The following is a 27,158-nucleotide window of genomic DNA, read 5'->3' on the forward strand; positions in this document are numbered from 1 at the left end:
AACAACAAATATTGGAGAGGATGTGGAGACAGGGGAACCCTATTGCACTGTTGGTGGGAATGTGAACTGGTACAGTCCCTCTGGAAAACTGTGTGCAGGTTCCTCAAAGAGTTAAAAATAGAGCTACTCTCCAACCCAGCAATTGCACTGCTGGGGATTTACCCCAAAGATACAGATGCAGTGAAATGCCAGGACACCCGTACCCCAATGTTTATAGCAGCAGTGTCCCCTATAGCCAAACTGTGGAAAGAGCCTTGGTGTCCATCGAAAGAAGAATGGATGAAGAAGATGTGGTCTATGTATACAATGGAATATTACTCAGCCATTAGAAATGACAAATACCCACCATTTGCTCCAACGTGGATGGAACTGGAGGGTATGATGCTGAGTGAAGTAAGTCAATCGGAAAAGGACAATCATCATATGGTTTCACTCATATGGGGAATATAAAAAATAGTGAAAGGGATCATAGGGGAAAGGAAAGACAATGAGTGGGAAAAATCAGAGAGGGTGACAAAACATGAGAGACTCTTAACTTTGGGAAACGAACAAGTGGTAGTGGAAGGGGAGGTGGGCAGGGGAATGGGGTGACTAGGTTATGGGCACTGAGGGGGGCACTTAACAGGATGAGCTGTTAAGTTATACTATATGTGGACAAATCAAACTCCAATAAAAATACACAAAAAATTAATTAATTAATTAATTAATTAATTAATTAAAAAACAAATAATAGTCCTATTGTGAATGTGGTAGAATTAATGTGGAAATAATTGACATATTGCTATAGTCTAGCTTTCCATCCATTAAAATGTTTTTTTCGGGCAGCCCGGGTGGCTCAGCAGTTTAGCGCCACCTTCAGTCCAGGGTGTGATCCTGGAGACTTGGGATGGAGTCCTACCTCAGGCTCCCTGCATGGAGCCTGCTTCTCCCTCTGCCTGTGTCTCTGCCTCTCTCTCTCATCTTCTCTCTCTCTCTCTCTCTCTCTCTGTGTTTGTCTCTCATGAATAAATAAATAAAATCTTTAAAAAGTAAAATAAAATGTTTTTTTTTTCAGGTGTTCTTTTAAGTGCTTTATCAAACTTCAACTATCTACCTTGTATAGGGCTTACACATTAAGTTTGTTAGTAATTATTTTATCTATTTCTGTTATTGTTAAAGAGCTTTGATCACTCCATTTTCCAAATGGTTATTTCTGCCTGGAAAACTACTGATTTTTATGTAGTCATTTTGTAACTGGTACTTTTATTTACAAATAATAATGTTGCTTCTCTTTTCCAATAGTCATGCCTCATATTTAGTTTTCTTTTCTCTGTGCATTAACCAGAAATACAGAATTCTATTACATAATAGTAATAATTACATTCTTCCTTTCTTTAATTGGAATGTCTCCGGGGTTTCAACGTTCAGTATTTCTTTTTCCATTGTTATGAAATAATACTTATTATTGTGTATGTGTATTAACACATCCTTGTATCTCAATTTGCTTTTTTTACCTAGGAAAAAAATGTTAGATTTTATCAAATATTTTTTTCCATCTAACAAGATGAGAAAATGATCTTCACTACCAGTGTTATTCATTGCATTAATATATTTTATTAAACCATGGAATGAATTTATTATTTGGCCATGTTTTAATTATTTTAGTTCTGTGGGTTTTGATTCTTAACTATTGGGATTTTAACATTCTATATTCATAAATAATACAGGATATCTATGAGTAAACTACAATCAACATCACGCACAATGATGAAAGGAGTGAATGCTTTCTTCTCAAAATCAGAAACAAGACAAAATAACTACTCTTACCACTTCTAATTCTAGTCAACTATGTGTTATACAGTTGAAAAGGCAAAAAGTTAGAAATTAGAAAGTCAAGCTTTAGGATACTGTTAAATCATCAATTGCTTCCTGCCTTGTGTCTTTCCTATATGAGTGCAAAGTAAAATGAGAAGTCAACTCATAGCTTGATTAAATGGCAAAAATAAGGCAGCCATACCAGATTATAGAAGAATTAGTAAATAGCTGAGACTCATAACAACCCTTATTAGAGATACAAAGTAATATTCATTATGATTTTGGAAGCTTGAAAAGTAATGATTTTACTACTAGAATGACAAAGTCAGCTAAAACTCAAAGGATATCTTAGCATTAAATGTTGAGAGTTACATGGGTAAACTTTTTGAGTGGGTGGAAATTGCAGGCTACTAAAAAGATTAATGTTTAGGTATTTCTCTTTTTAAAACCCTGGGATTAGTACGTATTACCAAATGAAACCAAGCACCTATGGTCATAGAACATCTGCCAACATAATCTGCTCAAGGATTTGAAGAGGAGATAGCTGTTGGGGTTTCCTTGATGCTTTCCCTCTGTGAGCTCTAACTCATGCTGCCTTGTGAAGGAAGTGTCACGATGGGGGATTATCCTTCTCCCAAGGGTGACCTCCAATCAAGGTTACAGAACCTAGCCTGAGGACACAGCATTTGCTATATAGTTAGAGATGAAGTCTTCAAGTTTACCAGGGGCTATTAACATTTAAGATCAAACTTGTTATCCTAACAATTATAAAGACAATATTTCTTCGTTGACTGATCTTAAATATGTCTTTGGCAACTAATCTGAGTCTGGCTGAAAACATGTTTTAGTAATTTGGCTGCTTATTTATGAAAGATTTCCAACTCTGTTAGAAACATCATAACTTTTATTTTTTTATTTTTTAAAAACCTCATAACTTTTAAAGAAGATAAATGATAATCTGAGGCTGAGGAACAGTAATTGAAGGAAGACTGCTAGGACAATAAATAGTTTTATTTTGTTTCTTCCAATTATATATACACGAATAAGTTGTCACATAGTTTTTATTTTAGGAAAGGAAGATGATATTATTATAGGTAATTATTTCTAAGAGTGAAATTTATGATTTTATAGCTTTTATTTATTTATTTTTAAGAGATTTTTAAAATTTATTCATAAGAGACACAGAGAGAGGGGCAGAGACATAGGCAGAAGGAGAAGCAGGCCCTCTGTGTGGAGCCCAATGTGGGATTCCATCCAAGCACCCCAGGATCATGCCCTGAGCAAAGGGCAACCAACCATTGAGCCACCCAGGTGTCCTGATTTTATAGCTTTTAGAATGTATGGTTATAAAGTGAGTATTCCATTCAACAAGCGATGTTTTTACACCTAATTAAGTGTACAACTTTGGGGTCTTGAAACTGGGCATGTCCTGAAGAAACTGGAAGCACAGCACATTTTATTACATTAGAAAAGAGAACTTCCCTTGCCATACTCAACTCCCTTTCTGAATTCAGACACTAAGAGTAATGGAGTCTCTAGACTTGAATTAGTAATGAATAACTTGGTTAATAATTTCAACATGCCACTGGGGCAGTGCCAGAAAAACAAAATAAAACACTATCTCGTTTAATATGGAAATAATGGGGAAAAGAAAGGGAAGAAGTCAAGGTAACAGACATTGTTGGAACAAGTTAATTGTTGACATGTGATTAAAGATTGGCAATTATGTAATTCTCACCCCATTCTCACAATATTCCTCAAAATTATTTGCATTTGACTACTGCAAAAACTTAAGGCCATTGTATTTAGTGGGAAGAGGATGAGTTTTAGAATTGCATATATAAAACTGGGTTCAGGTCTTGACTCTGCCATCGACTATGAGCCATGGCAAGTTATTATTGGAGATTCAGTTTTTATAAAATGGAGATTGTAAAATCAACCTTCCCTGTGTTTTGGTGAGAATTAAACAGGGTAATATAGATGAAGCACTCTTTTGGTGTTTGACATAGTAGGTGCTCAATAAATGTGATCTATTTTTTTTTTTTTGCTTTTTTACTTTCCATGGTACTTAGCACTGCTCAAAAGTGTTTATTGGAAAATCGTAACTTAGTCTATAACTGAAAATCTATATGATATTCTCCAAGTCCTGACCCAGCTTCTTTAGCCACAAAAGCAAAAGATCTTAAACAAAGAGGAGAAATCTTCTCTTTTTGGTGAATGAATTTTTTCAGAATCTAAAAATTTCTTGCCAAGCATTCAACTTTGCTATCTTGGTACAACAGAAGTGAGAGTTAAAGCTTGTGGAAAAGAAAAAAAAAAAATTACTCCTCATGGCTGTGAGCCATTGAAGCTAACAGTCACAAATAAAACTACTGGATGTTTCAGGATTCCAATTTTTGACACCCTTTCTTAAAATTTCTTGACTTCATACCAAGTGTTGTACTTAAATAGTACCTTCGAAAGCATACAAAGTAGGCAGAAAGAGCAGTGACTTTTACTTTGTTGTTGGCTCAGAAAAAGGAACAAAAAACTTGTGGGTTTCGGTGTGCTGTGCCTCGGTAAAATGCTAGGCTTTCACCAATAAATTGTTATTTCATGGTACTCAGATTAATGGCTCCTGGTCTTTCAGAGTTGTCTGTCTTCCTGAGGAACATCAACAATGCATGAATCAAGTCACCTCTTTCTGCCAAGATAACAAAGTTACACCCTGGAGAGGGACTAGAAATTCCTTTGATGAGCCAATTGTCTCATCAACAAAAAGGTCTTTGCCCTAATTTAAGTTTTGATATATAAACAGCTTCAGAATTTTACTTAGAACACTAAAATGTGCAGAGAAATGGATGAAGTTGGTATTTCTAGTTTCTTAGAGAATCATAGCATGAACTTTACTTCTGTTCTGAACCAGAACATTTAGGGAAGGACTATAAGGGATACAAGAAGACCATTACATTTGTCAGCATCTCTTCAGGATGGGTAACCAGTAAACTGATCTGGACAAATGCATGTCTTTCTCCTTTTCTATCTCTCTCATTGCTTAAGAAATTAAGTGTCTCTAATCACAGTAGATATGGATCCTTGCAAACGACCTGCAGAAAGAATGGTTAGATTAGGAAGGTTTGTATTTCTAACTAGAAAAGCCTGCATTAATCACAGATTTTCAAGCTCTGCCCAGAGTTCGGGGGTTTGGTGTCGCAGAGGCCTTGGATGACTGATGTGGAGGAGAAGGAGATGGGAGGGCGTGGCTGTGAATCTCTGGCCAGATCTAATTTTATCTGTTTTGTATTTGGAGTTTCATTTTTCAAAAATGTTTCTCCTGTTTGAGAAGGAAAAGGTTGAAAATCATTTTATTAAATCATTTGTACACTTCACCCCATTAATGAATCTAGGCTTGTTATCACTATATTTTACAATGTAATTAAATCTTTCAGACAAGTACTATGAGCTCATTTAAAATATGATAATACAACATTGACAGGGACTCAGAGAAGAGAAGCATTTTTTTCTTCTTCTCTCTGTATGTCCCTAGAAGATATAACTTGAGGCATTATAATGTCAGATAATAGTGCTTGACCAACAGAACGCTGTTTCTTAAAAGATATTTGTTTAATGATTTTTTTGATAATGCACATTTTTCTTCAGAAGATATATTTGTGAAATAACTTTTATAGAATCTGGTTAAATCAGAATACCTTTTATATACATGTTGCAGTCCATATTCATTCACATTAATCATTCAACCTTGAAAGTGAGGCACTGTTCCCTTTCATCAATTTATTTTGATTAAAGAACATTATATTTCTCCACTTATATCTTCAGCTCATGGTAAATTCAGTGTCATCTTCTAAAGTCTTAAGAGTGATTACTCCAAGCAAAAAAGGTAAATTGATTTGGGTGGAAACACTTCTGAGACTTCTAGAGTTTGCTGCAAAGATATTATTTTAAAACTATATGTGAGACAATTTTGAAATATATCCATATACGTAGCTGAATTCATGTTGCCTTTAGAAATGTAAATTGTGATATCAATGCTTAAGAAAATACTATGTATATTTTTAGCAGTGGGTTTTAATATATAAAGCTTTGTTTTCGTTTTAAATTTTTGTTATTCTCTCTTCGTTATAGATCTGCAAGCTCACCTGGAAGGGTCTGTTTCTAAGATTGCATCAGATCCTTCCGTAGATTACCAACAATGTATTGGTAAATTCATTCCACTTTAGGGAATGATCCTGGTCATAAAATAGTGTTCTGCTTCCTATTTCCTTGCTTTATTCTACATCAGATTTGCCAGGCATATAAAATATCAAATTACTAAATGCTAATTCTATTAGAGTTTTATGCAGCTCATGTGTACAAATGTTCTATGCCTTATTAAAGGCAGCAAAAAAAAAAAAAAGAGAAGGATTTTAAGAATTTGGGTATGAAGCAATTTTCTGCTTCATAAAATACAGTTAGTGTCACCTTATGTTAACACAAACATTCTTGGATATGTGCTTTTTTTCTTCAGATTTGCTTTTAATGAAACTGACTTAGTGTTTCAGTGCACATCCCTTTAAGCCAGATTTAAAAAAATACTTATAGAAAAGCTCTATAAGCATATGCAGAATGATATCTAGGCCTGAATCTTCAAGTTATTTTCTCAGCTCACAAGATCCATCAATTCGATGTCTTCAGAATCTTTTTTAGTTATTTATTTTTAACCACTATGATGTTAGTTTGACCTGGTCCTTCATTTACTGTCTGCTGTTTCCTTAGGTGATAATCATTAGAGTTATCTGATTTATCCCAGTGTCATTGTTACTTCAGTGACATAACCAGATAGTCAATATTTGCTTCCGAGTTAATTTATTGAGAATACATATTTTAATTTTTTTTCATTACATGTATTTGTTATATGTCCTTCATCAATCCAGGCAAACTTTTCCTACAAAAGGCCAGATAGTAAATACTTCAGGCTCACAAGCCATATGGTCTCTGTCAAAGGAACTCCTTTATGGAGAATAACTGAACTAACGTAGGGATTCTAGGTCTGCCTCAGGTCCTGAATATACAAATGCAGTTGGAAGGATTCCCAGAGTGGTATTAGGTAGGATGACAGTATAACAGGGGGCAACCTATGCTTTTGAGAGAGGAAGGAGGCAGAAACGGGGCAGGAGGACAACAGGCTGAGGCCCACCTATGCCAAGAAAACTGGGCATGTGGATTTCGGGGGCATTATCTGATGCTCACACATCACAAGCACAAATAGTGTGTCTGACTACAGTCAGCCTTTTCTGTCAAGTTTTCATGTATGTCTTTCCTATCATGTGCATGTTCTTGCTAACTTTGTTGTTTTAGACAACCCAAGTTTAAGCTTGCATACTAAAATTTAAGTCTCTGAAGTATTTTATACCCATGCCTTTGAAATTCGACATCAAGAATTGCTGTCTCTTTCCATAGACTGAGTGTATGAATCTGAGGTGGTGCAGAGGTCTATTTATGCTTCATCTTTGATATATGAGTAGAGAACTTGACACAGAAAAAAGCGACACAGGACTAATTTTCCTATGAGAAATAAACTCGACACCATTTCTGCTGTCTGCAAATTTTAATGGATTGCTTGCAAATCTTTTTTTCCCATTAGAACTCTATGTGCTATTTTTTTTACTATTTTATTTATTTATTTATTTATTTATTTATTTATTGGACTCTATCTTGCTAATTGTGCACTTTGCACAAATATAGCTTCCATTATTGCTAAAGGAAACTCTGTAGCTTTTATAACAAACTATTCAAATAAGTTTTGAAAGAGGTTACTGTAAATAAGCTAACAAGACCGTTTTGGTGGGCAAGGGAAAGGCCTCTTCCCCTTTCCCGATGGACGTTTGCTTTGGATTACTTAGCAAAACTACATGTGCTAACACTAGGCATTGAAGACTAAAGAAGAAAGTTCAACCTTGGCATTTATTTATTTATTTTTCCTCTGTCTCTCCAAACTTCCATCCTTAAAAACTTTTTATTTTTTAAATCCTGGATCTGCCAAGTTATAGTTTCAAAACCTGGGCTAAGCTTCTCAAACTTCCTAATTTCTTTTTTACTTAATCTATGAAACAGGGAACTAAACACTCTTGATGTGACTGCAGGATTGGATGAGATAAAAGAATTAAAAGACTTCAGTGGAAATGAAAGCTTTTGCGTGATGCCTGACACATAGTAAATACAGAATAAAAGGTAGCTGTTATAATCATGTTAAGCACCTCCATATGTAAAGCATTCTCACCCTTTTTTAAAAATTTTTATTTATTTATGATAGTCACACAGAGAGAGAGAGGGGCAGAGGGAGAAGCAAGCTCCATGTACCGGGAGCCCAATGTGGGATTCAATCCCCGGTCTCCAGGATCGTGCCCTGGGCCAAAGGCAGGCACTAAACCGCTGCGCCACCCAGGGATCCCCATTCTCATCCTTAAAACAAAGCCCCCTGTCCTTTCTTTCAAAGCTCATGTGATTCAGCAGCAGCAGTGGTAGAAAATCTGGGCAAAGATAAAATAAACCTGTGTGCTAGTGAAGGACAGAGGAGGAAGAGATGAATTCTCATCAGGGCACAGGTCAATACAGAGGTCTTATCTGGTGGTTGGAGATGTTATTTTAGGAATAGAAAATCTGTGTATTTTTAGGACAGCCTATCATTAGAAAATGTTGCAGCCAAGGTCATGATTCATGGAGAGAATCATTCCCCCTTGACTGTGAATTGTCACTGAGGGAAATATTCTAGATAGGAGAGGAAAGAAAAAGTGGCTCTCTAGGAAGGAGAAAAAAAGGAGTCTCACTAATCCAGAATTCGCAAATCCCCTTCATAGTATTCCGGAAAAAGAAAATTTGAATGCTAAACTTGTTCAACCAATAGATCTTATTTTCTTCCGAAACACTTTCTTTGTTTTCCCTAATAATGGATAACAGCTTAGTCAGATTGCCCTAAAATTATATAAAAAGATACATCTTTAGACTAGTACTACCTAGGTGTTTTTAGAACCAAAGAAAAAATAGGATTATTACACATATTGCTGAATTCCTGGATTTCCTGCACTTTTCCACCAATGACAGAAATCCTACCATAAAATTTCCCTCAAAACTCTGGGCAGCATAAGATGGATCTCTGACTTAGGACTTGACAGTAAATAAATTCTTTAGCATTGAGAAAATTTCATAAAAATCTTAAGTAGTATGTTTGTATCAAGGAACATGACATATTCAGATTTCAACTTTTCTGGAGGATATATTTTTACAGAAAGCAAAAAATCAGAAACTATCCCAAAGACATTGTAATCATTTCCTTACATATGTCTTCAAAGAGCTGGCTTGAGTACAAACATTGTATTTTGAATGTATTTTTTCACATTAGATTCCCAGCAAAACAAATAATTAAACCATAAACAACTTACTAAAATTTTTCTTTTTTACCATGTTAGTCTTTTCAATATGAGGCTCCCTGATACTCAGCAGTCATGTGTTTTTTTTTTTTTTTAACAGGAGGTAACTGTGAACTTTTTTTTTTTTTTTGCTTTTAAATTTTTAGTTCCTTTTCCTTTATGGATCATATTTTTTTCTTAATAATTTAGGACCTACTGTTTTTAAATTGAACAAAGTCAATCTCATTCTTGGACAATTAACTTTTAATTATTTCCAGAGGAACTCATTACTATATTAATGCAAGCAAGCTAAGGGAATGGAATATGTAATTTAGCACTAAAATGCTCCATTTTTTGGATACTCCATATTTGTTTTTAAGTTGCATTTGTTGACATTTAGTTTTCTAAATTATAACCATATAAAATGCAGTCACCACAGGTGGTTAACACATAAGTAAAACTTTAAAATCACTTGGCTAATCTTGAAAAAGCAGCTATAAGCAGATGTGATACTAAATAATTCTACAGATTTTACTTCTAGCTTGCCAAATGGTGCTCAGATGGAAAGCAAACAGAGCATTCACTGACTGGAAAATCAAAGACAACTTAAAAGAATGCCTTGATATTTCAGGTGGGACTTGGTTATCGAGAGACTTGGCTCAAGCACCTATTGCTTTTGAATTTGGAAAAAAGGAAGCTGGTGCCTACTCTGTATTCACCACCATCTTCAGAGACTGGCAGATGGCCATTGGCAAAAAAGGAGACAGGCCGAAATGCAAGAGATGATTGATAGAAGAATAGATAGAAAAAAAAAAACCCAGTTTAATTCTTTAAAAAAATAGAATTACAAGCATTTTATATTCAAAAGGATAATAAATCCAATGCCATCTCTCCAGAGGCAAGAAATACAGTCTCTATATTCAGAATTGCTAAGGAGTGCCTGGGTGGCTCGGTCCACTCTTGGTTCCACCTCAGTTGGTGATCTCATGGGTCATGATCTTCATGCTCAGTGGGGAGCCTGCTTGAAGATTCCCACTCTCTGCCTACGCTCTCCCCCACCCCGTGCACGTCCATGGTGCTCTCTCTCTCTCTCTCAAAGTAAATAAATATATTTTTAAAAAACAAAAGAATTTATCATTTTTTGCTCTTGAAAGTTTATTTAACTTTAGAATTTTCTGAAAGAGTATCCAGAATTTCCTAACACATATATTTCCTTTCTTTGTTTTGAAAAATATATATTTGTTTGTTGATTCAGTATAGGTAATATGTACATGTGATAAAAATTCAAACTCTACAAAAGGAAATATGGATGAAATAGTAATAGTGTCTTTTTATGTCAATTTCCAATTCATGGCAGTTTCCTAAAAGGTCAGCTGTGTTACTAGCATCTTATAGATCTTTTCAAAATTATTCTCTATATCTCTATATATATTCATGTAATAGATAACATAAAATCATAGCTTATTACACTGTTATAACTAATTCACACAAAAAGAATTAGTACATTTTTTGTTTAAGCTAGGCTTGGAATGCTCAAAAGGAATAAATCAGACTTCAATTTTGTATTCTTAAAAGACAATTTTGTTTATGCTGTATTTCAGAATAAGCTAATTAACTTAAATGCTAAGATTCTTTAAATTTGAGAAGATTATAAATTACACTAAAATAAATTCAAATTCAATCTATCTCTTATGAAAATTGCTTATCTAAAACAATTATCTTAGCTATATGGAATTTCTAGAAGCACTTTAGTTCCTTTAGTAAATTTCTATTTTGGTAGCAGTGATTTAAAAAATTCAGAAATCAAAACTGTTCCAATGATTTTAACTACCAAGCAATGTTTCCAAATCTCCTGGTTTATTTATTACATACACTGTATTTATTCAAAAACTTCTTGCTCTCTTTTATCAACACCTATTCATTAACCTCTAGTAGATTTTAACAACAAATATTTTTATCTTCAGAACTTTGTTTTCTATATTTCTCTAACCCCAAGTAAGAATAAGTGATTCCATGCAACTTTGGCTTAATTACTGTGGGCTTACAAGACTTTCAGTTCATGTGTACAAGATCAGCATTTCTACCATGCTTGTCTCAGATTATCTCAGGATCTCCTGTAGAAGTTTATTAAAAAGTTCAATTCTTGGACTACACTCTGGAGTCCAATTTCTCTGAGATTCAGAGAAATCTGCATTTTAACAAGCTCCTGTGGCGATTCTTAGCTGTACTATTATTTGAGAACCCCTGGACCTAGACCCACTCAGAATTAAAGAATACAAGAGTCAAATATATCTAGATGAAATATGTATTTTACATTTCAGGATATAAAGTCAAAGAGCTTTATTGATTTGTCCAAGATCAGTCAGCTAATGGTTGGCTAGGCCACTAGGTATTCAGACAACCAGTCTAATCCATGTGGGACAACTAAACATGACTACCCCTCTACTATGAATTTGAGGAATTTTGATTCTTTTTGAATAATGCAGGAGTGGTTCCTCACTTCTGGGCTCTTCCTGAACCTTGGCTGGCTAGTACTTCCTGACACAGAAAGCCTAATACACTTAATAAGCACTCACTAAAGAGAAAGAATCTCATTTGGTATGGACTTGGGCTACTGAGCTCACTACTTTCAGAGCAGTTTTCAGACCTTTACAGACCTTATCCATTGTTGCTGAGTATATAAATTGAAGATTACTATTTCTCTGATGTCTTCAATCAGAAACGACAGCATTCTCTTCTTGTCTATCATGACTAGGCAGTAAGGCAATAAAGCGTTCCAATTAATTTTTCATCAATTAAATCATTTTGTTGGATCTGATATTTCAATAAGGACATAACTTTCTATCAAAGACAAAAAGAGATTATGCTTGCTAAAAATAACTTCATGTTTTGCATTTCAACCTAACATTCAGTTTATTGAAAATGGTAACATTTTCAGCTATCACAATATTACTAATCAGTAATTCTGATAAGCAGATGGAGGTGATTTCAACTTGGAAGAAAGTCAGCATATTGAAACATGGATCAATAAAAGTGTAGTTAAAATTCTTAAAGTTCTTAAATTCTTAAAGTTCTAAATATCCATCTGAAATTCTGTGCATTTCCAAGTAGAACTTTATTTTACCCCAGTCTATGGAAATAAGCCTACAGTTATAATTAATTTTTGGATCAGGGCTACTGGATTTCCCAAATAGCTACTATTTAATAGGCCTGAACTTCACATCTTAACACCGAAGCCAATGGGTTTTCTTATGTTAAAGAATCATGTAAATGTGTAGTCTACAAGTAGCCTCAAATATGAACTTAGACCATACTCTCAAAAGGGTTATAGGCTATGGCTTTGCCTAGGATATAAAAAGTATACTTAAACAAGTATAATGATACTCTATTGATTAATCTTAATTTTAAAAATTTCAGAGTGGGCCATATATTCCAAGAATACATGGAATGTCATTCAAAAATTGTGGATTTTAGGATCTTCTCATTTCTTAGACTAAATTAAGACTTTAAGGTAAACCCTAAAGTCATACTCAATCCTGCAAATGTGTCTATATGTTCAGGGGTAATAGAAATAAAACCATAGGAGATAGGCATATTCAAGTCTACTTGGTGCTCCTATTCAGAAGCATAAAATTACTGTATTGAATTTTCAAAAAAAAATTACTGACTAGGGAAAGGTTGGATTGGCTGCATTATTTAAATTTGTTTTCTCCATCTCTCTCTCCTCCCATACCTAATTTCCATTAGCTAAATGAGCATATGATAATAAGCACATTCTATTTTCAAAAACTTTGCTGTGTCTATATAAAAAGATTTTTATCTTTAATTAATTGAGGTTGACAACACATTTTAAATCATTAATGAATTATTAGCCATATTTCTGACTTTATATATACTTAAAAATTTTTGAAATATATTACAGATGATACTTTTCTATTTCTCTTTTTGTAACAAGTAAAGAAATCCAGGGATGCCTGGGTGGCTCAGTGGTTTAGTGCCTGCTTCAGCCCAGGATGTGATCCTGGAGTCCCACATCGGGCTCCCTGCATGGAGCCTGCTACTCCCTCTGCCTATGTCTCTGCCTCTCTCTCTGTGTGTCTCTCATGAATCATAATAATAATTTAAAAAAAAGAAATCCAGTTACTTCAGTGGAAAATAACAGCCAGTGCCATAGTATGTTCAAGGGATGCAACAAAAATAAGAGGTCAAAACAAATATAGAGCAGTTATTCAAAAACAGTTTTCCTTCATGTCATGCATCTTCCTAAGTAAATATGTGATACAAGTATTCAATAGCTACATGCCTTACCATTAGTAAAGATTTCCCTATTCTACTTATTCTTTTGATGGGTGGAATCATGGAAAGTATTTACTCCCAAATTTTTACCAGTAGTCTTATAACTTTGATCAGAGCTAAGGAAATAAAATGTGAAAAATTCTTTAAAAGTGAGACACCAAGAGACTAACTCCCCATTATTTAACATGGTGAATTATAAATGTTGACATTTTATGCTAAACATCAGCTTAGTCCTTTCTATAGTTACATGGTTGCTACTGACAAAGCCAATGGGTGGGAACAGCCAGAGTGACCAATTAGAATTTTCATGAAAGTGTACATTTCTGGCCTTGATCATCTGTATGATCAGTCCAATGTATGTGTTGGAGTCCTAGTCTAGGCATGGTGTTAGGTGCTATGGAAGACATTAAAATGAGTAAGACTACATTTCTGCCCTTAAATATATATCTTCTTATCTCTGTTGATTCTTCCTTTTGTCTTCAAATCTATGTGGCAAAAATTCAAATTATACACAAGAATACATAATAAACAGTAGTAGTCATTCTCATGCCTGCCTCTAGAGACAAATACTGTTTCCCCAGAGACAAAGACTGTTATCAATCTCTTATGTATCTTTTTAGAGGTATTCTCTGTCTATACAAACATGTATACAAATATATTTAAAAAAATTCTTACATAATGAAAAATTAGCATCATACCTCATTATGCCATGCCAGAGGCTAGCTCCTGGAATCTCTTCTATTTTCAATTTACACTCTTTCTTTTTTAAAGTGTTTTTTTTTTTTTTTTTTTTTTTTTAATTTTTATTTATTTATGATAGTCACAGAGAGAGAGAGAGAGAGGCAGAGACAAAGGCAGAGGGAGAAGCAGGCTCCATGCACCGGGAGCCCGACGTGGGATTCGATCCCGGGTCTCCAGGATCGCGCCCCGGGCCAAAGGCAGGCGCCAAACCGCTGCGCCACCCAGGGATCCCAATTTACACTCTTTCTATAGCTGATCTCACTCAGCCCCATGAATTTAAATACTATCAATATGATAATGACCCTTCAATCTGAAAGTCCAGCCACAACCTTTTCCCGAAATTTCTGGCTTATATATTCCCACTATACTCAACATTTCCACTTGAAGTCTGATAGACATCTCAAACTAAACTTGTCCCCAACCAAGCTCTTTATTCCACCCCCTCTGACTCTATTTCTTGTGCCATCCTACCTATCTCAAAAAAAAAAAAAAAATGAATGCCAGCATCTACCAAATTACTCAAATAAAAATCTAGAAAGCAGTCTTGGTTCCTATCTTCCCTTCTTCCTTCACTTCTAATCCATTTGTAAGTAATTTGTCCCCTGTCAAATATATTTCACATTCATTCATCTCTCCTGATCCCCATAATTATCATCCTTGTGCAAGAAGCTGTCCTCCCTCCTGTAGAATACTGCACACACTCTCTATTATTCTCTTCCTTTTCAATCTTAAATACACACACACACACACACACACACACACACACCTGTATATAAAACCAACTATTCTCCTTGGAATAGGCAGAGTTTCATTTTTAGTATTTTTGAAGTAAACTCTACACCATACAGGGGGCTCAAACTCATGACCCTAAATCAAATCAATGCTCTCCCCACTGAGCCAGCTAGGCACCCCCAGCGTTTCATTTTTAATATATAATGAAATCACATCACTCCTCTGCTTAAGTTCTCCTAGAATCTAAAGGCTTCTCATCACCCTAGAATAAATAAAACCCCTCCTGATGTGCAAGGCTTTCCATGTCTTGGTACTTTGTAACCTGCCTGACCTCATTTGATACCATTCTCTATTCATGTTCAACCCTCAATGCTCCCAAGTCACTGCACTTCTTCCTTTTGTCATCAGATCATGCTTGAACCCACTGTAGGGCCAATGTATTTGCCAGTTCCTTTGAAATACTCTTTGCCTTCTCCTTGGCAGATGTAGCTGGTTCCCAAACATTCAGCTCTAAGTATCACTTCCTCCAAAAGTCTTTCTTGGCCACCCAGTCCAGAGCAGCCACTGGCTTTTTCAAACTCAACAGATCACTCATCATCAACTCACTTTTTGCTTAGTTATCTATTTGTTTTCCAGCTTAATAAAGCTAAACTTTAAGATCCAACAGAACTTTGGCTTTAATACCTGGTTATTGTTTGAGCTACCTCAGTATTTATACTAGTGCTTGGTATTTAGATTAGTGTAGAAAGAATTCAATAAATTTTTTAAATATATGAATGAGTAAATGGATATCTTAAGAGCCTATACATAGGCTCTCAATTTTCGAGAGAGATACACACACTCACACACACATACACACATACACATACATACTCCCCACAAGGTGGGGGTAGAGAGGTAGGGAAAAGGGAGGGGAAAAGAGAATCCTAAGCAGGCTCCATGGTCAGTGTGAAGCCCAACACAACTTGATCTCAAGACATTGAAATCATGACTTGAGCCAAAATCATGAGATGGGTGCTTAACTGACTGAGCCACCCAGGTGCCCTGAACCAAAATATATTTTCAGTTAAAAAAAATAGGCTTTTGGAAGATGAAGTCTTGAAACCAAAGTCCCTTCAAAAAGGCTAGGTTGCTTAACATGATATCAACATATAAACTCCTGTTATTCTTACCAATTTTGCTATATTTTCCCTTATAATGTTCTTTTTATTTCTTTTGCCATAGCACTCATCAGACTAACCCTATTTTCTGCATATCTATTTGCTTAAATTCTTTCTCTTCATACTAAAATGTAAGCTCCATGAGGGAAGTTCGTTCACCACTGAATTCATAATCTAGGATAGTAACTTGAACACAAAGACACTCAAAAATTTGTGTTGAATGGGTGAAGATAAAAGGTATGGTTGAAAGTGGCTGATTCAGGTTATCTCAATTTTCAGTGAAAAAACAAAAGCATTCTTCCCTAGAAGTAATGGGCCACCTATTCTAGTAAAATTTTTGATCATAGATCTCATCAAATGTTCTTAATAACTCAAATTCCTTTAGACTTTAGATAGGCCATTGCAAACGTTTTGTCTTACTTTTTGCTTCCTGAAAAATAGGAATTAAAGGAAATAAACAAGCCAATTAAAATTATCTTATCTTTTTAGAGCAAGTCCAACTTGAGAGTTCAATAATCACCACCAACTGATTATCATTCAGGGGTAAATGAGCACAAAGGAGAAAGTAAAAAGGATGGAAGAAAAAAATCTGAGAGGCAATTTTTGTGCTGCTTAGTATAAGACTTCTCTTGTTTTATTGAACTTGTTAATAAGAGGTCTAAGGTCTGGGGAAATGCTTCCGGGCAGCAAAGCAAAGTTTTGAAACTCACAGGTCTAAGGAGAAATTAATAAAATGCAGTGGGGAAATTAAATTGAACAAAAGTGCAATGAGCCATAGTTAAACCAATTAATTAGGCAGGTTTTGATATGTATATAACGGAGTTGCTGAAGAATTAAAAATAAATCCAAGATTTTAAACCAGTGTTTGGTATTGAGCAAAACACCAAATGGTAACATGCAGAAAACTTGTAGTTTTTAAAGTGATGTTCTTTGATGAATTCCTTCCTTATTCAAATGCATCACCACTTTTCCTTTTTCAATTAATCTTTTAAAAACAACGCTTTCAATAAAAGTCTTACGCTTTGATTCTCTTCTGCATACGTTTTTTTGCCAGTTTCAAAACCATGCAATTTTCTTGCAGTCTGAATTACAAAAATATTTATTTTTCAGTAGTATGTCTACTACTTTTAAGGAAGCTATGAAGATTAACTTGCTTAGTGCATCTGCAGCCTGGCAGGTGTGAGGCAGGATGGGTGAGGAGTCAAGACCACTGGCTGGGAGTCACATAGATCTAGTTTCAGTTCAAACTTATCACTAAAGAGCTATAATACCCTGCACAAACAACTTGGCTTCTGTAAGCCTCAATTTCCTCTACCTGTACAAATTTTGTACTAGCTAAATATATTTGAAAATTCTTTGGCACAATGTCTGGCAGAGAAATCTCTGAATTAAATGGAAGCATTAATATAATGCAATTTGCAACTATGCAAAATTGCTTGTTTTGGAACTTTAAACATCTGTTAAAATATATATAATATATAATATTTATATATAAATATATAGTTATATGGCATTTATATAAATATATAATATATTTGTTTATATATTTTTTTCATCAAAAATATTTTTTAAATAATGAAATCGTTGGTAGAAGATAGGTTTAAATGTTTAAATATATATTTAAACATATGTATATATACACATATATATGTTTAAATATATATTTATAATATTTATATATATAAATATGTGAGTATTTATATATTTGGTGGAAGATAGGTTTCTAGACTACTGTCCTAAACCTTCATTTACAATAATCTCGACAATTTCAGTCGAGAATTGTCCTAATAGTAATCTGGCTAGGGTGGCTAACTCTACTGGTATTCCTTGACTCTCCTAGCTTCAGCACTGAAAGTCTCTCATCCTCAGAAACCATTCCCAGACAAATCTAATCACGATTCCTTCACTCGGAACCTAATGATCTTTCATTCATTCATCATTTTTCTGCATTATCAGGTACATTCTTAGGTTCTGGAGATATAAAGACCACTCACCTTCAATAAAGCCACAGCTAGCAAAGGAGACAGACACAAGAACAAGTGTCCATAAGACCTATGGTATCTGCTGATGCTGGAGTTTTGCCCAGGATGTTCAAGAAACACAGGGGTTGGGCACCTCACATAGACTTCACATAATAGGTTTAGGGAGACTTCTCAAAGTAGGTGACCAGAACTTGAATTAGGTGCACACCTCAAGCCAGGGCCTTTCACTAATTTTTGGGAGGAGTTTTTCATGTGTGAGCTCAGTATTACTTAACTATACATATTAAAGTGTCATCTCCTGGGTGTATTTTGGCTGTTATCTAAACAGATTTTGAATAACTTCCAATATGCATGTAACTTTTATGGAATGTCAACAATATATGAATATAAACAAGCACAAACTATTAATTTTAAGGCAGTTCTTTCCATTCTGGAGATACAGTTAAGTTTAAATCTCCTTTTAAGAATGTTAATCTCCCGCTCACTTTTTCATTATTTGATATTCATTGCACAAAGGAAATGATTGGAACAGGTTGTACTGAAAACAGAACAAAGGTTATAATAAATAATATTGTTCTATCCACAATACTGTACTGGTTGCCACAAAGTTAGCAAGTTAAACATGTTTCCTAAAGCTTGTTATCAAGGTATTAGCATTCTATTCTTTATACTTCAATAACTTTTAAAGTATTCCCGAACATGCCTCTATCATCAGAGCAAATGCTGCAGCAAGATGATAAGACAGACGCTGTTTTACAACAGGAAGCTCTGATGCAACATGCACAGATGAAAAGCCTGAAGACTCTGTTCTTTACCTGGGGGAAGAACTTTTCATAGACTCTGAAGGTGGAAGGGGACTTATTCCCAAGACACAGTAAATGCTATGGGGAGGGGGGGCAGGAACCACACCTATATTATTTGCTGTTGCTTTCCCAGTGTTTGGCACATAATTGATGCACAAAATGGTTGAGTAAATAACAAAACACATGTAAAAGTCTTTGCTCCGTATTTCTAACAAATGTTCATTTATTCTCTGAAAATCTCTAGGGACTAAAAGCTCCTCTTTGCCATCTGTGAAAAATCAGACCATGCATTCTATTTACATGGGAGCCAGTTAGTATCACTTTATTTCCTAACTATAGACCACATCTCTAAATTTCACTAGTAATCTTTGAGATATCCACTGGAACTTACTAAGAATGTACATGTGATCATGGATAAACTGTCCTTATTATAGTGATGACATGTCATACCATGTTTTCTGAAGAATATAGACCAAGAGCTTCAATTTACAGACTCATCAATCACAGTCACCATCTAGTTTAAGCCTCATGGTGATCATACCTGTATATCAGATAATTAGTTTTTTGACTCTGAAGGTTCTTGATAATTTTGAGTGATCAAAGGAAAACACTAAAATACCTAAAAATCCTAAGCATTTTTTTTTGCCTTTTGATCATGTTTTTTTTCTTTTACATGTATACATTTGTTCATATATTTCTAATTGATAAACCTGACACCTCTAGAATTCAATGGAAAAATTAGAAGCAACAAGTCTCTGTAAGATTTTTAAGTTTTCTGTATTACTCTTTTTTACCTTTGAAGTTTACTACACCAACTGCAGTTGAAGCCAATCTGAGAGGATACACAGGGGCCACAGCCATTAAACTGGAGACATGCTAGGAAACAAGACAGAATAGGTTTATCAAGACTCATTGGAAGCATGAAGAGAAATTAAAAAAAAAGAAAGACTCCTCAACCATAATTAAAAATCACCCACCTACCTCCATATACACACAGGATCAAGATACTTAGGTATCAACAGACCAGATCATTAGACTTTCCCACCTAGCTCTGTTCACAAGGTAACTTACTAGGTAATGGGGTCATCTCCACAGCTGAAATATTGGTAATTTTTGACATTTGTAGCTCTACTCGGTGGTATTCATAAATTGTTCTTCTTCGGACATCTGTAAAAACAAAAAGAAGAAAAAAACATCTTTCAAGATTTCTGCACCTATAAAACATCATCTGATAGTGATGTAGAATGATACACTTTTCACTTATGCTGGTTTTAAAATGAAGATTTAAAATAATCCCTGTGAAGAGATTGATCATTAAAAAAACCCTGAAAATCATGTGCTGATATACCCAGAAGGCTTTTTTTAATCAATGAAGTTGAAATGTTGATTATGGTCTCAGATATCGCACTTTGCTAGCAGGGCTCCAATCCATTGTTACCCAGGATATACTGAAGACATTTTCTTAACAGATTTATATGTTTTGAAAGAGTCTCACATAAAATAAAGAAGGTAAGATGACACCACTTCTTTAAAACTAAAGCTAAAGTGAGTCCTTTAAGAATGAGTAGCCATTAAAAATGTTTCACAGCCTAAAAAAAAAAATTCACAGCTTAGTAAATAAAGTTACTTTTTACCAGAATATGAGTTGATTGCTTTAAAGATTTAGAATAAAATTTCTTTAATAAAAGAAAAACAGTACTTAAGCCATCTTAAAAATTTAGTACTGCTATTTATTAAATATACAGTATCATATCTGAGGAAGGTTTGATAATTAGTGCTTATATTACATGAACGAATTTATAATCATTCATCAGCAAATTCAACAGTATCCCTGAGGAATAGGCTAGGTGGGAGACTTTGACACAAACTTTAATAATTAAATATCAGATAAACATGGAAAAGATTTTATTATAATCAAGACTGTTGGGATCCCTGGGTGGCGCAGCAGTTTAGCGCCTGCCTTTGGCCCAGGGCGTGATCCTGGAGACCCGGAATCGAATCCCACGTCGGGCTCCCAGTGCATGGAGCCTGCTTCTCCCTCTGCCTGTGTCTCTGCCTCTCTCTCTCTCTCTGTGACTATCATAAATAAATAAAAAAATTAAAAAAATTTAAAAAAAAGACTGTTGATGAAATATATTTAAAATTTCCTATTAAAGAAAGACTTGAGCCTTATGCTAATAAGCTTGCCTGAGTTTGGTGAATTGTAATGGAAAAGTAATGTTAGCAGCATTTTATTTAGCTCTTGAAATGTCTGTGATGACAGGAAGGCATTTCTTGAATATTATCATTTCTATCAGGAATTATTTGGGACGCTATATGTCTATTGAAAAAATATGTATCAAATATTGGGAAGTCCTATGTCATAGTGGTTGATAGTACATGCTCTTGAACAGTCTTGTGTGGTTCACACCGCAGTGTTTCTGCTTGATATCTGTGTGACCCTGGGCTCCTTTGTTAGCCTCTCTGTATATTGTTCCCTCATCCATAAAACAGAGATAATAGTATCTATACCATTGAGTTGTTTTGACAGCGATGGCCACGATAGCCAAACTGTGGAAGGAGCCTCGATGTCCAACGAAAGATGAATGGATAAAGAAGATGTGGTCTATGTATACAATGGAATATTACTCAGCCATTAGAAAAGACAAATACCCACCATTTGCTTCAACGTGGATGGAACTGCAGGGTATTATGCTGAGTGAAGTAAGTCAGTCGGAGAAGGACAAACATTATATGTTCTCATTCATTTGGGGAATATAAATAATAGTGAAAGGGAATATAAGGGAAGGGAGAAGAAATGTGTGGGAAATATCAGAAAGGGAGACAGAACGTAAAGACTGCTAACTCTGGGAAACGAACTAGGGGTGGTAGAAGGGGAGGAGGGCGGGGGGTGGGAGTGAATGGGTGACGGCACTGGGGGTTATTCTGTATGTTAGTAAATTGAACACCAATAAAAAATAAATTAAAAAAAAGACAAAAAAAATGAGATAATAAATGTAAATTGGGACAGCCCCGGTGGCCCAGTGGTTTGTCGCGCTTGCAGCCTGAGGTGTGATCCTGGAGACCCGGGATCGAGTCCCACATCGGGCTCCCTGCATGGAGCCTGCTTCTCCCTCTGTCTGTGTCTCTGCCCCTCTCTCTCTGTGTCTATGAATAAATAAATAAAATCTTTAAAAAAATGTAAATTGGTTAGAACAATCCCTTTCAAATGCAGGTGCTCAATACATGTTCAATATGGCAACTATACATCATGCTGGTTATATGCTGCATGTATTAGTCTATTTCTACAGGCCTAAACTCACTGAAATCACACTAAGACTCTGAAATCAGGCTTCCAGGAATATGTTTTCCACTTTTGCTTCAAGACAGTTAAATTTTGACTAAAATCAATTGACTCAACAGTGATCTTCTCTAGGACATGGCTCAGGAATATGGTGTCCAGGAGATAGTGAGCTGTCTTTTATTATAAGTGTTCAGGAAATGGGGATCCCTGGGTGGCGCAGTGGTTTGGCGCCTGCCTTTGGCCCAGGGCATGATCCTGGAGACCCGGAATCGAATCCCACATCGGGCTCCCGGTGCATGGAGCCTGCTTCTCCCTCTGCCTGTGTCTCTGCCTCTCTCTCTCTCTGTGACTATCATAAATAAATAAAAATTTAAAAAAAAAATAAGTGTTCAGGAAATGTAGATATATCTACATACCCAGGAGCAAAGTCAAACATTACTTATACGTATTTCTACTTTTATCCACTCATATCTTTTCACTCATTTCTGATTATTCACCATGAAATTCTACTGTGGAAGAGGAAGGAGAGGTAGCCCAAAATGAACTTTTTGGGGGCTCATAGAAATTCTAAAATCCATATGCTGAATGTACCTTCAGGTTTATCAGATTGGAAAAGACTGCTTAAGAACCATAATCCGACTCATTTCTTTTCGGTGTAAGGGAAAGATGCATATATAATTTTCAAGGTGTAAACGTTAGTAAATATTAGAGAAAATGCTAATTTCACTGTATTTATAAGGGTTCTTGAGGCATTTTTTTTAAAGTTTTAATTTTAAAGCACATAAAAAGATTACCTGGCTTCTGCTTTGTCTAAATAATACATTTACCTATATACTGCTTTCCCTTGTATTTTATTAAATAATTTAGTTTTTGGAAATAAGTAAATAATATGGCTTTGTCATGAGATCACTGGTTTGGGGGTTTCTGAGTCTCTTTCATACTCAATTCACTCAGTATCTATCAGATTCAGAGGTGCTTAAAATACTAATTTTCTCTTCATATTATAAGTTCCTAATCTCAAACTATTGACATAATGACTGTGAGCCTCTGAAAGTGAATTATTGATTATGCATATGGGGTCAAAGGAAAGTGAACTTTCTTGCTATGCTAGTTCTATCACCTGCTCAAGACCCCTCTAACTATAGGGAGAAAATGAGTTTAGCAAAACTAAAATTAATGAGAAAGATTTTTGTTTGATGACCTGCCAATTAATGACAGCTTCCAAATGGTCATTTTTGTTGTATTTCAGAGATACCCTGTCAGAAACAAGTAATTAGGAATGTATTTACTGGTAGCTCCTGCCAATATTAGAAGCTTTCATTAGATTCCAGAAATGTATTTAGATCATGTGTCTTCTTTAGAAAGTCAGCCAAAATAATGCTGTACCAAACATTCAGTCTTAGTAGTGCTGAAACAGCTTTAACTGTTTTCTTACAACTTCACTAAACCAAGTTCAACTATAATACCCATTAGGGGCTTTTAAAAATAATAAAAAAAGAAACAAAATCTCTGAGTAGACTAATACATAGAGAATAAAGTTTAGTATCCAAAATCTTAAGGTGACATGATTCAAAGTATGACTAATGAATTGCATCTTTTAGAAATTCTGAGCAAAATTAACAGGAGGGAACAGAGTGATTATATGGAAACACCAGGAATCCTCTCCAATCAATATTCGCTCTGGCCGAAATGAACACAGTTTAATGAGTACCCTGTGGCATTATTAGCCATGATCTAGTTTATTTGCCTGTCTTTAAAGCTAACATTCACATAGAGAATGTATGAGTAATTTCCTAAATTGGCAGATTCTTCCATTTATATAAATATTGTAATATTGTCTAAACTGTCAAGTAAAAGATTTGCTAACATTGCCTCACCGATGCATTGCCAATGCTTAATGATTGGTCCCAAATGTTTTTTTTTTTTTTCTGAGTTCCAATTGAGCCCACCACACACAGCACCATTCACTGAGAACTCTTTAATTAAATAGTAAATGTATTGCATAATTAAGAGTTCATATCTGGCATGAGGACATGAGAAAATAAAAGAGACCGAGCATTATAACAGTGAATTACAAACTGTAATTCATCAACAGAAATAGCTGGTTGGCATTGTTATATCAAGCAGCTACCAACAGAAGATGCTTTTGTTTCAAACATTTTTTTATTCCTTCTGTATTCTAATCCTATTAAATAATTATGTAATTCATTTTGGATGAGGCAACAAAATTCAGAGAAAAATGAAGTACTAATATGAACCTCTTGATTTTCTTCTCATCATTCCCTCACTGCTTGTAAAGTTCCAGGAAACTACTAAAATCCCAATTGCAATGGTCAGATTTCATGAGTTATTTGAGCATGCCTAAAGAAAATCAGAAACGTCATCTAAAACCAATCTTCACTTTTCACCTCCATCCATGTATATTTACTAACAGCTTAAACAAAATGCATGTACTGATTTCCTTCAGTAAACCCTCTGCTCAAGAAGAGAGCCAGAACGAACACTGGGACAGTAACTGGTCAAGCAGTATCTTAGTGGGCTGGTGTGACATGGGGACTTCAGGCCTAACATCAAGGTTCCCATTGATCTAGGGAATGTTCCTCTGAAGATGGTGCTTCCCCCCAGGGGAATATACCACTTTATTTCTGTGACTTTTTGGGAGCATTTGTAATGTACATTGGCAATATCATGATTATCTCTGTTTTAATCTGAGAGAAAAGAAAATTGTGACTTTCTTAAAAAAATTGGGTGAGATGCAGTAAGATTTCTGTATTTTAAAATCAAGTTTTAAAAAAGCTTTTAGTGCTAAATCATGCAATTGTTTGGTACTTGTATAAGAAAAACTCCCAACATCTCCAAGAAACTAAACTTTCTATAAAAAATCCAACTGGAAAAATTAACATGTGGGTATGTTTGAAAAGGTATCCAATCAGTATTATTAAAAATAAAAATATTATCTGTGTAGTAGGGAAGTATAAATTAAAATAGAAATATTCATTGTGTAATAGGGAAAAATTAAGAAAAATTAAGGCAGAGGAAAGTATAAATTCAAAGGCAAAATTGAGAGAGAAAAGTGGAATATCGAATCTCTGAGGCTCTAATTTAAAATTAAAAAAGGCAGATAGGCTTTGATAGAAAAATTAGATTTCTACTTAGATTATTTTGGAGAACTGTTTTGGCTACTTTTCTGTGCTTTCCCCAGTAAGGTAAGCACTGCAAAGATGATTCACTATATTGGGTAAAATAAAAGTACATTAGGTTGGGTTTCTCTTCCTTAGATCAATAAAACCTAGCCTAATAGGTACTCAATAGATATTTATTAAACATATAAATATTAAAATGTCTTGAATTTTTAATATGTATTGAAGTCCTTTCTGTGACTTTTAGTATGTTATATTGAAATAAATTATTAAATAAGAGACACACTCTATATTGGTAAAATTTTACTTTATCTCATATTGGTATAGGATAAAAAGTCAATGAATAAAAAAAAGATTAAAAAAAGCAATTTAGTCATAGGTCCCAGAAGGAATTCTTTTTCGTTCATAGAAATTCTAAAAAAATATTCTGAAATATGTTAGATATAAGTCATCAGTGATCTGTAATATCCAGAAAAGTCTTAAACATTTGCTTCTTTTTAAAAAATCAAAATCATCAAATGGGGTATGTTTGAAATGTCTGTATTAAACAATAGAACATCATTTTGCATAATGCCTTCTATCCTGAAAGAGTTTTATGAGCGGATATTTTATGGGGAGAATGTCATGATTTCTATTTATTTTTGTTGTTGAGCCTTGAGTGGGCAAATGCATGTAGGAACTAAAGCATGTGAGGAAGCTAAGCTGGAAAGAGATGCAACTTTATCTTCTGTAAAATGAATAATTTTGAAGTGCTTTCCATTTTGAAGACCAAGAAGGTAAGATGACCCAATTTACTAAAGGATTTGTAATGTGTGTCCTTAAATGAATGAAAAGACCCTGATAACTAAAATAACAGGAGAAGCTCAGTATTCTAAAAGAGCTTTAATTGGGTTATGAAAGAAAAAAATACCTTCAGTTTTTCCAAGATTATTCATTTTCTCCATAGTTTGTCAAATTCTTTTTTGTTTGTTTGTTTTAAATTATTGTTTGCTACGTAATTATAATGGAGGTGTCCTACCAGTGAATCAAAATTACAAATTGGTTTATTTGGGGAGAATCAGTTATAATGGAATGCTTATATTAGAAAATGTATTATTTAATCACATCTAAAATTCTAAGGCTTTTTGAAAGGCAAAGAAGAAGAAAAATGTATGTTCTATAAATATTATACCTGAAATTTAATATTTATTTTATTTAAATATGCATATGTGGTCTATTCTTGCCCTTTCCAATATGGTAACCACTGGTCACATGTATATCTCTAACTTAAAATTAATTAATGAAATAAAAGTAAAAATTCAATTCCCAAATGTCACTAGCCACATTTCAAGGGCTACCAGCCACATGCAGCTAGTGAGACCAATACTAAACGGCTCAGATTTAGAATATTTTATCAGTGCAGAAAGTCCCATTAGACAGTACTGGCCTATGCTATTATGCTTTTTGAGAATTAAAGCTTAATACATTTAGCAGAGTAAAAAAAAAAAATCGTTTTTGTTTGTTAAGGTTCTTCTTCTTTTTTTCAGTCTGTAAACATAAGTTTGGTTGAGTTCTTTGAAAAATTGCTGCCTGGTCTGTAAAGTTTCTAAGGACACCACATATGACAAACCATATATGACGTTCCTCAAAGAGTTCACTGAACCTCTAAGTATCTTTTAAAATATATTTACTCTCCAAATTAGTTGTGAGTTTTATCTTTGAAAATTCTGACGTTTCTTATAATAATGACCAACAAATCCAGGGCAACAAATTGTTGTATTACGAACAATGTCAATAAACTGAAAACTGCAGATGTTGATGAGAAAGGAATTGATGTTAAGAAAGAAGCAGATAATGGACTGCTGG

At 34.6% G+C, this 27,158-nt stretch overlaps 1 protein-coding gene across 3 annotated transcripts in view; it reads right to left on the minus strand.

The window, feature by feature from the left end:
• The window catches only part of PLXDC2 (plexin domain containing 2), a 512,014-nt gene that overhangs the window by 90,822 nt on the left and 394,034 nt on the right, over positions 1-27,158 (minus strand). For all 3 annotated transcript variants that reach the window (XM_038529866.1, XM_038529863.1, XM_038529864.1), the window contains 2 exons: positions 19,962-20,057; positions 19,685-19,766 (listed from right to left, as the gene is read on the minus strand). In XM_038529866.1, the coding sequence (XP_038385794.1) occupies positions 19,685-19,766; positions 19,962-20,057 (178 nt within the window). The remainder of the gene's footprint in view (positions 1-19,684; positions 19,767-19,961; positions 20,058-27,158) is intronic.

This window comes from Canis lupus, chromosome 2, assembly GCF_011100685.1.
Source record: "Canis lupus familiaris isolate Mischka breed German Shepherd chromosome 2, alternate assembly UU_Cfam_GSD_1.0, whole genome shotgun sequence".
NCBI lineage: Eukaryota > Metazoa > Chordata > Mammalia > Carnivora > Canidae > Canis > Canis lupus.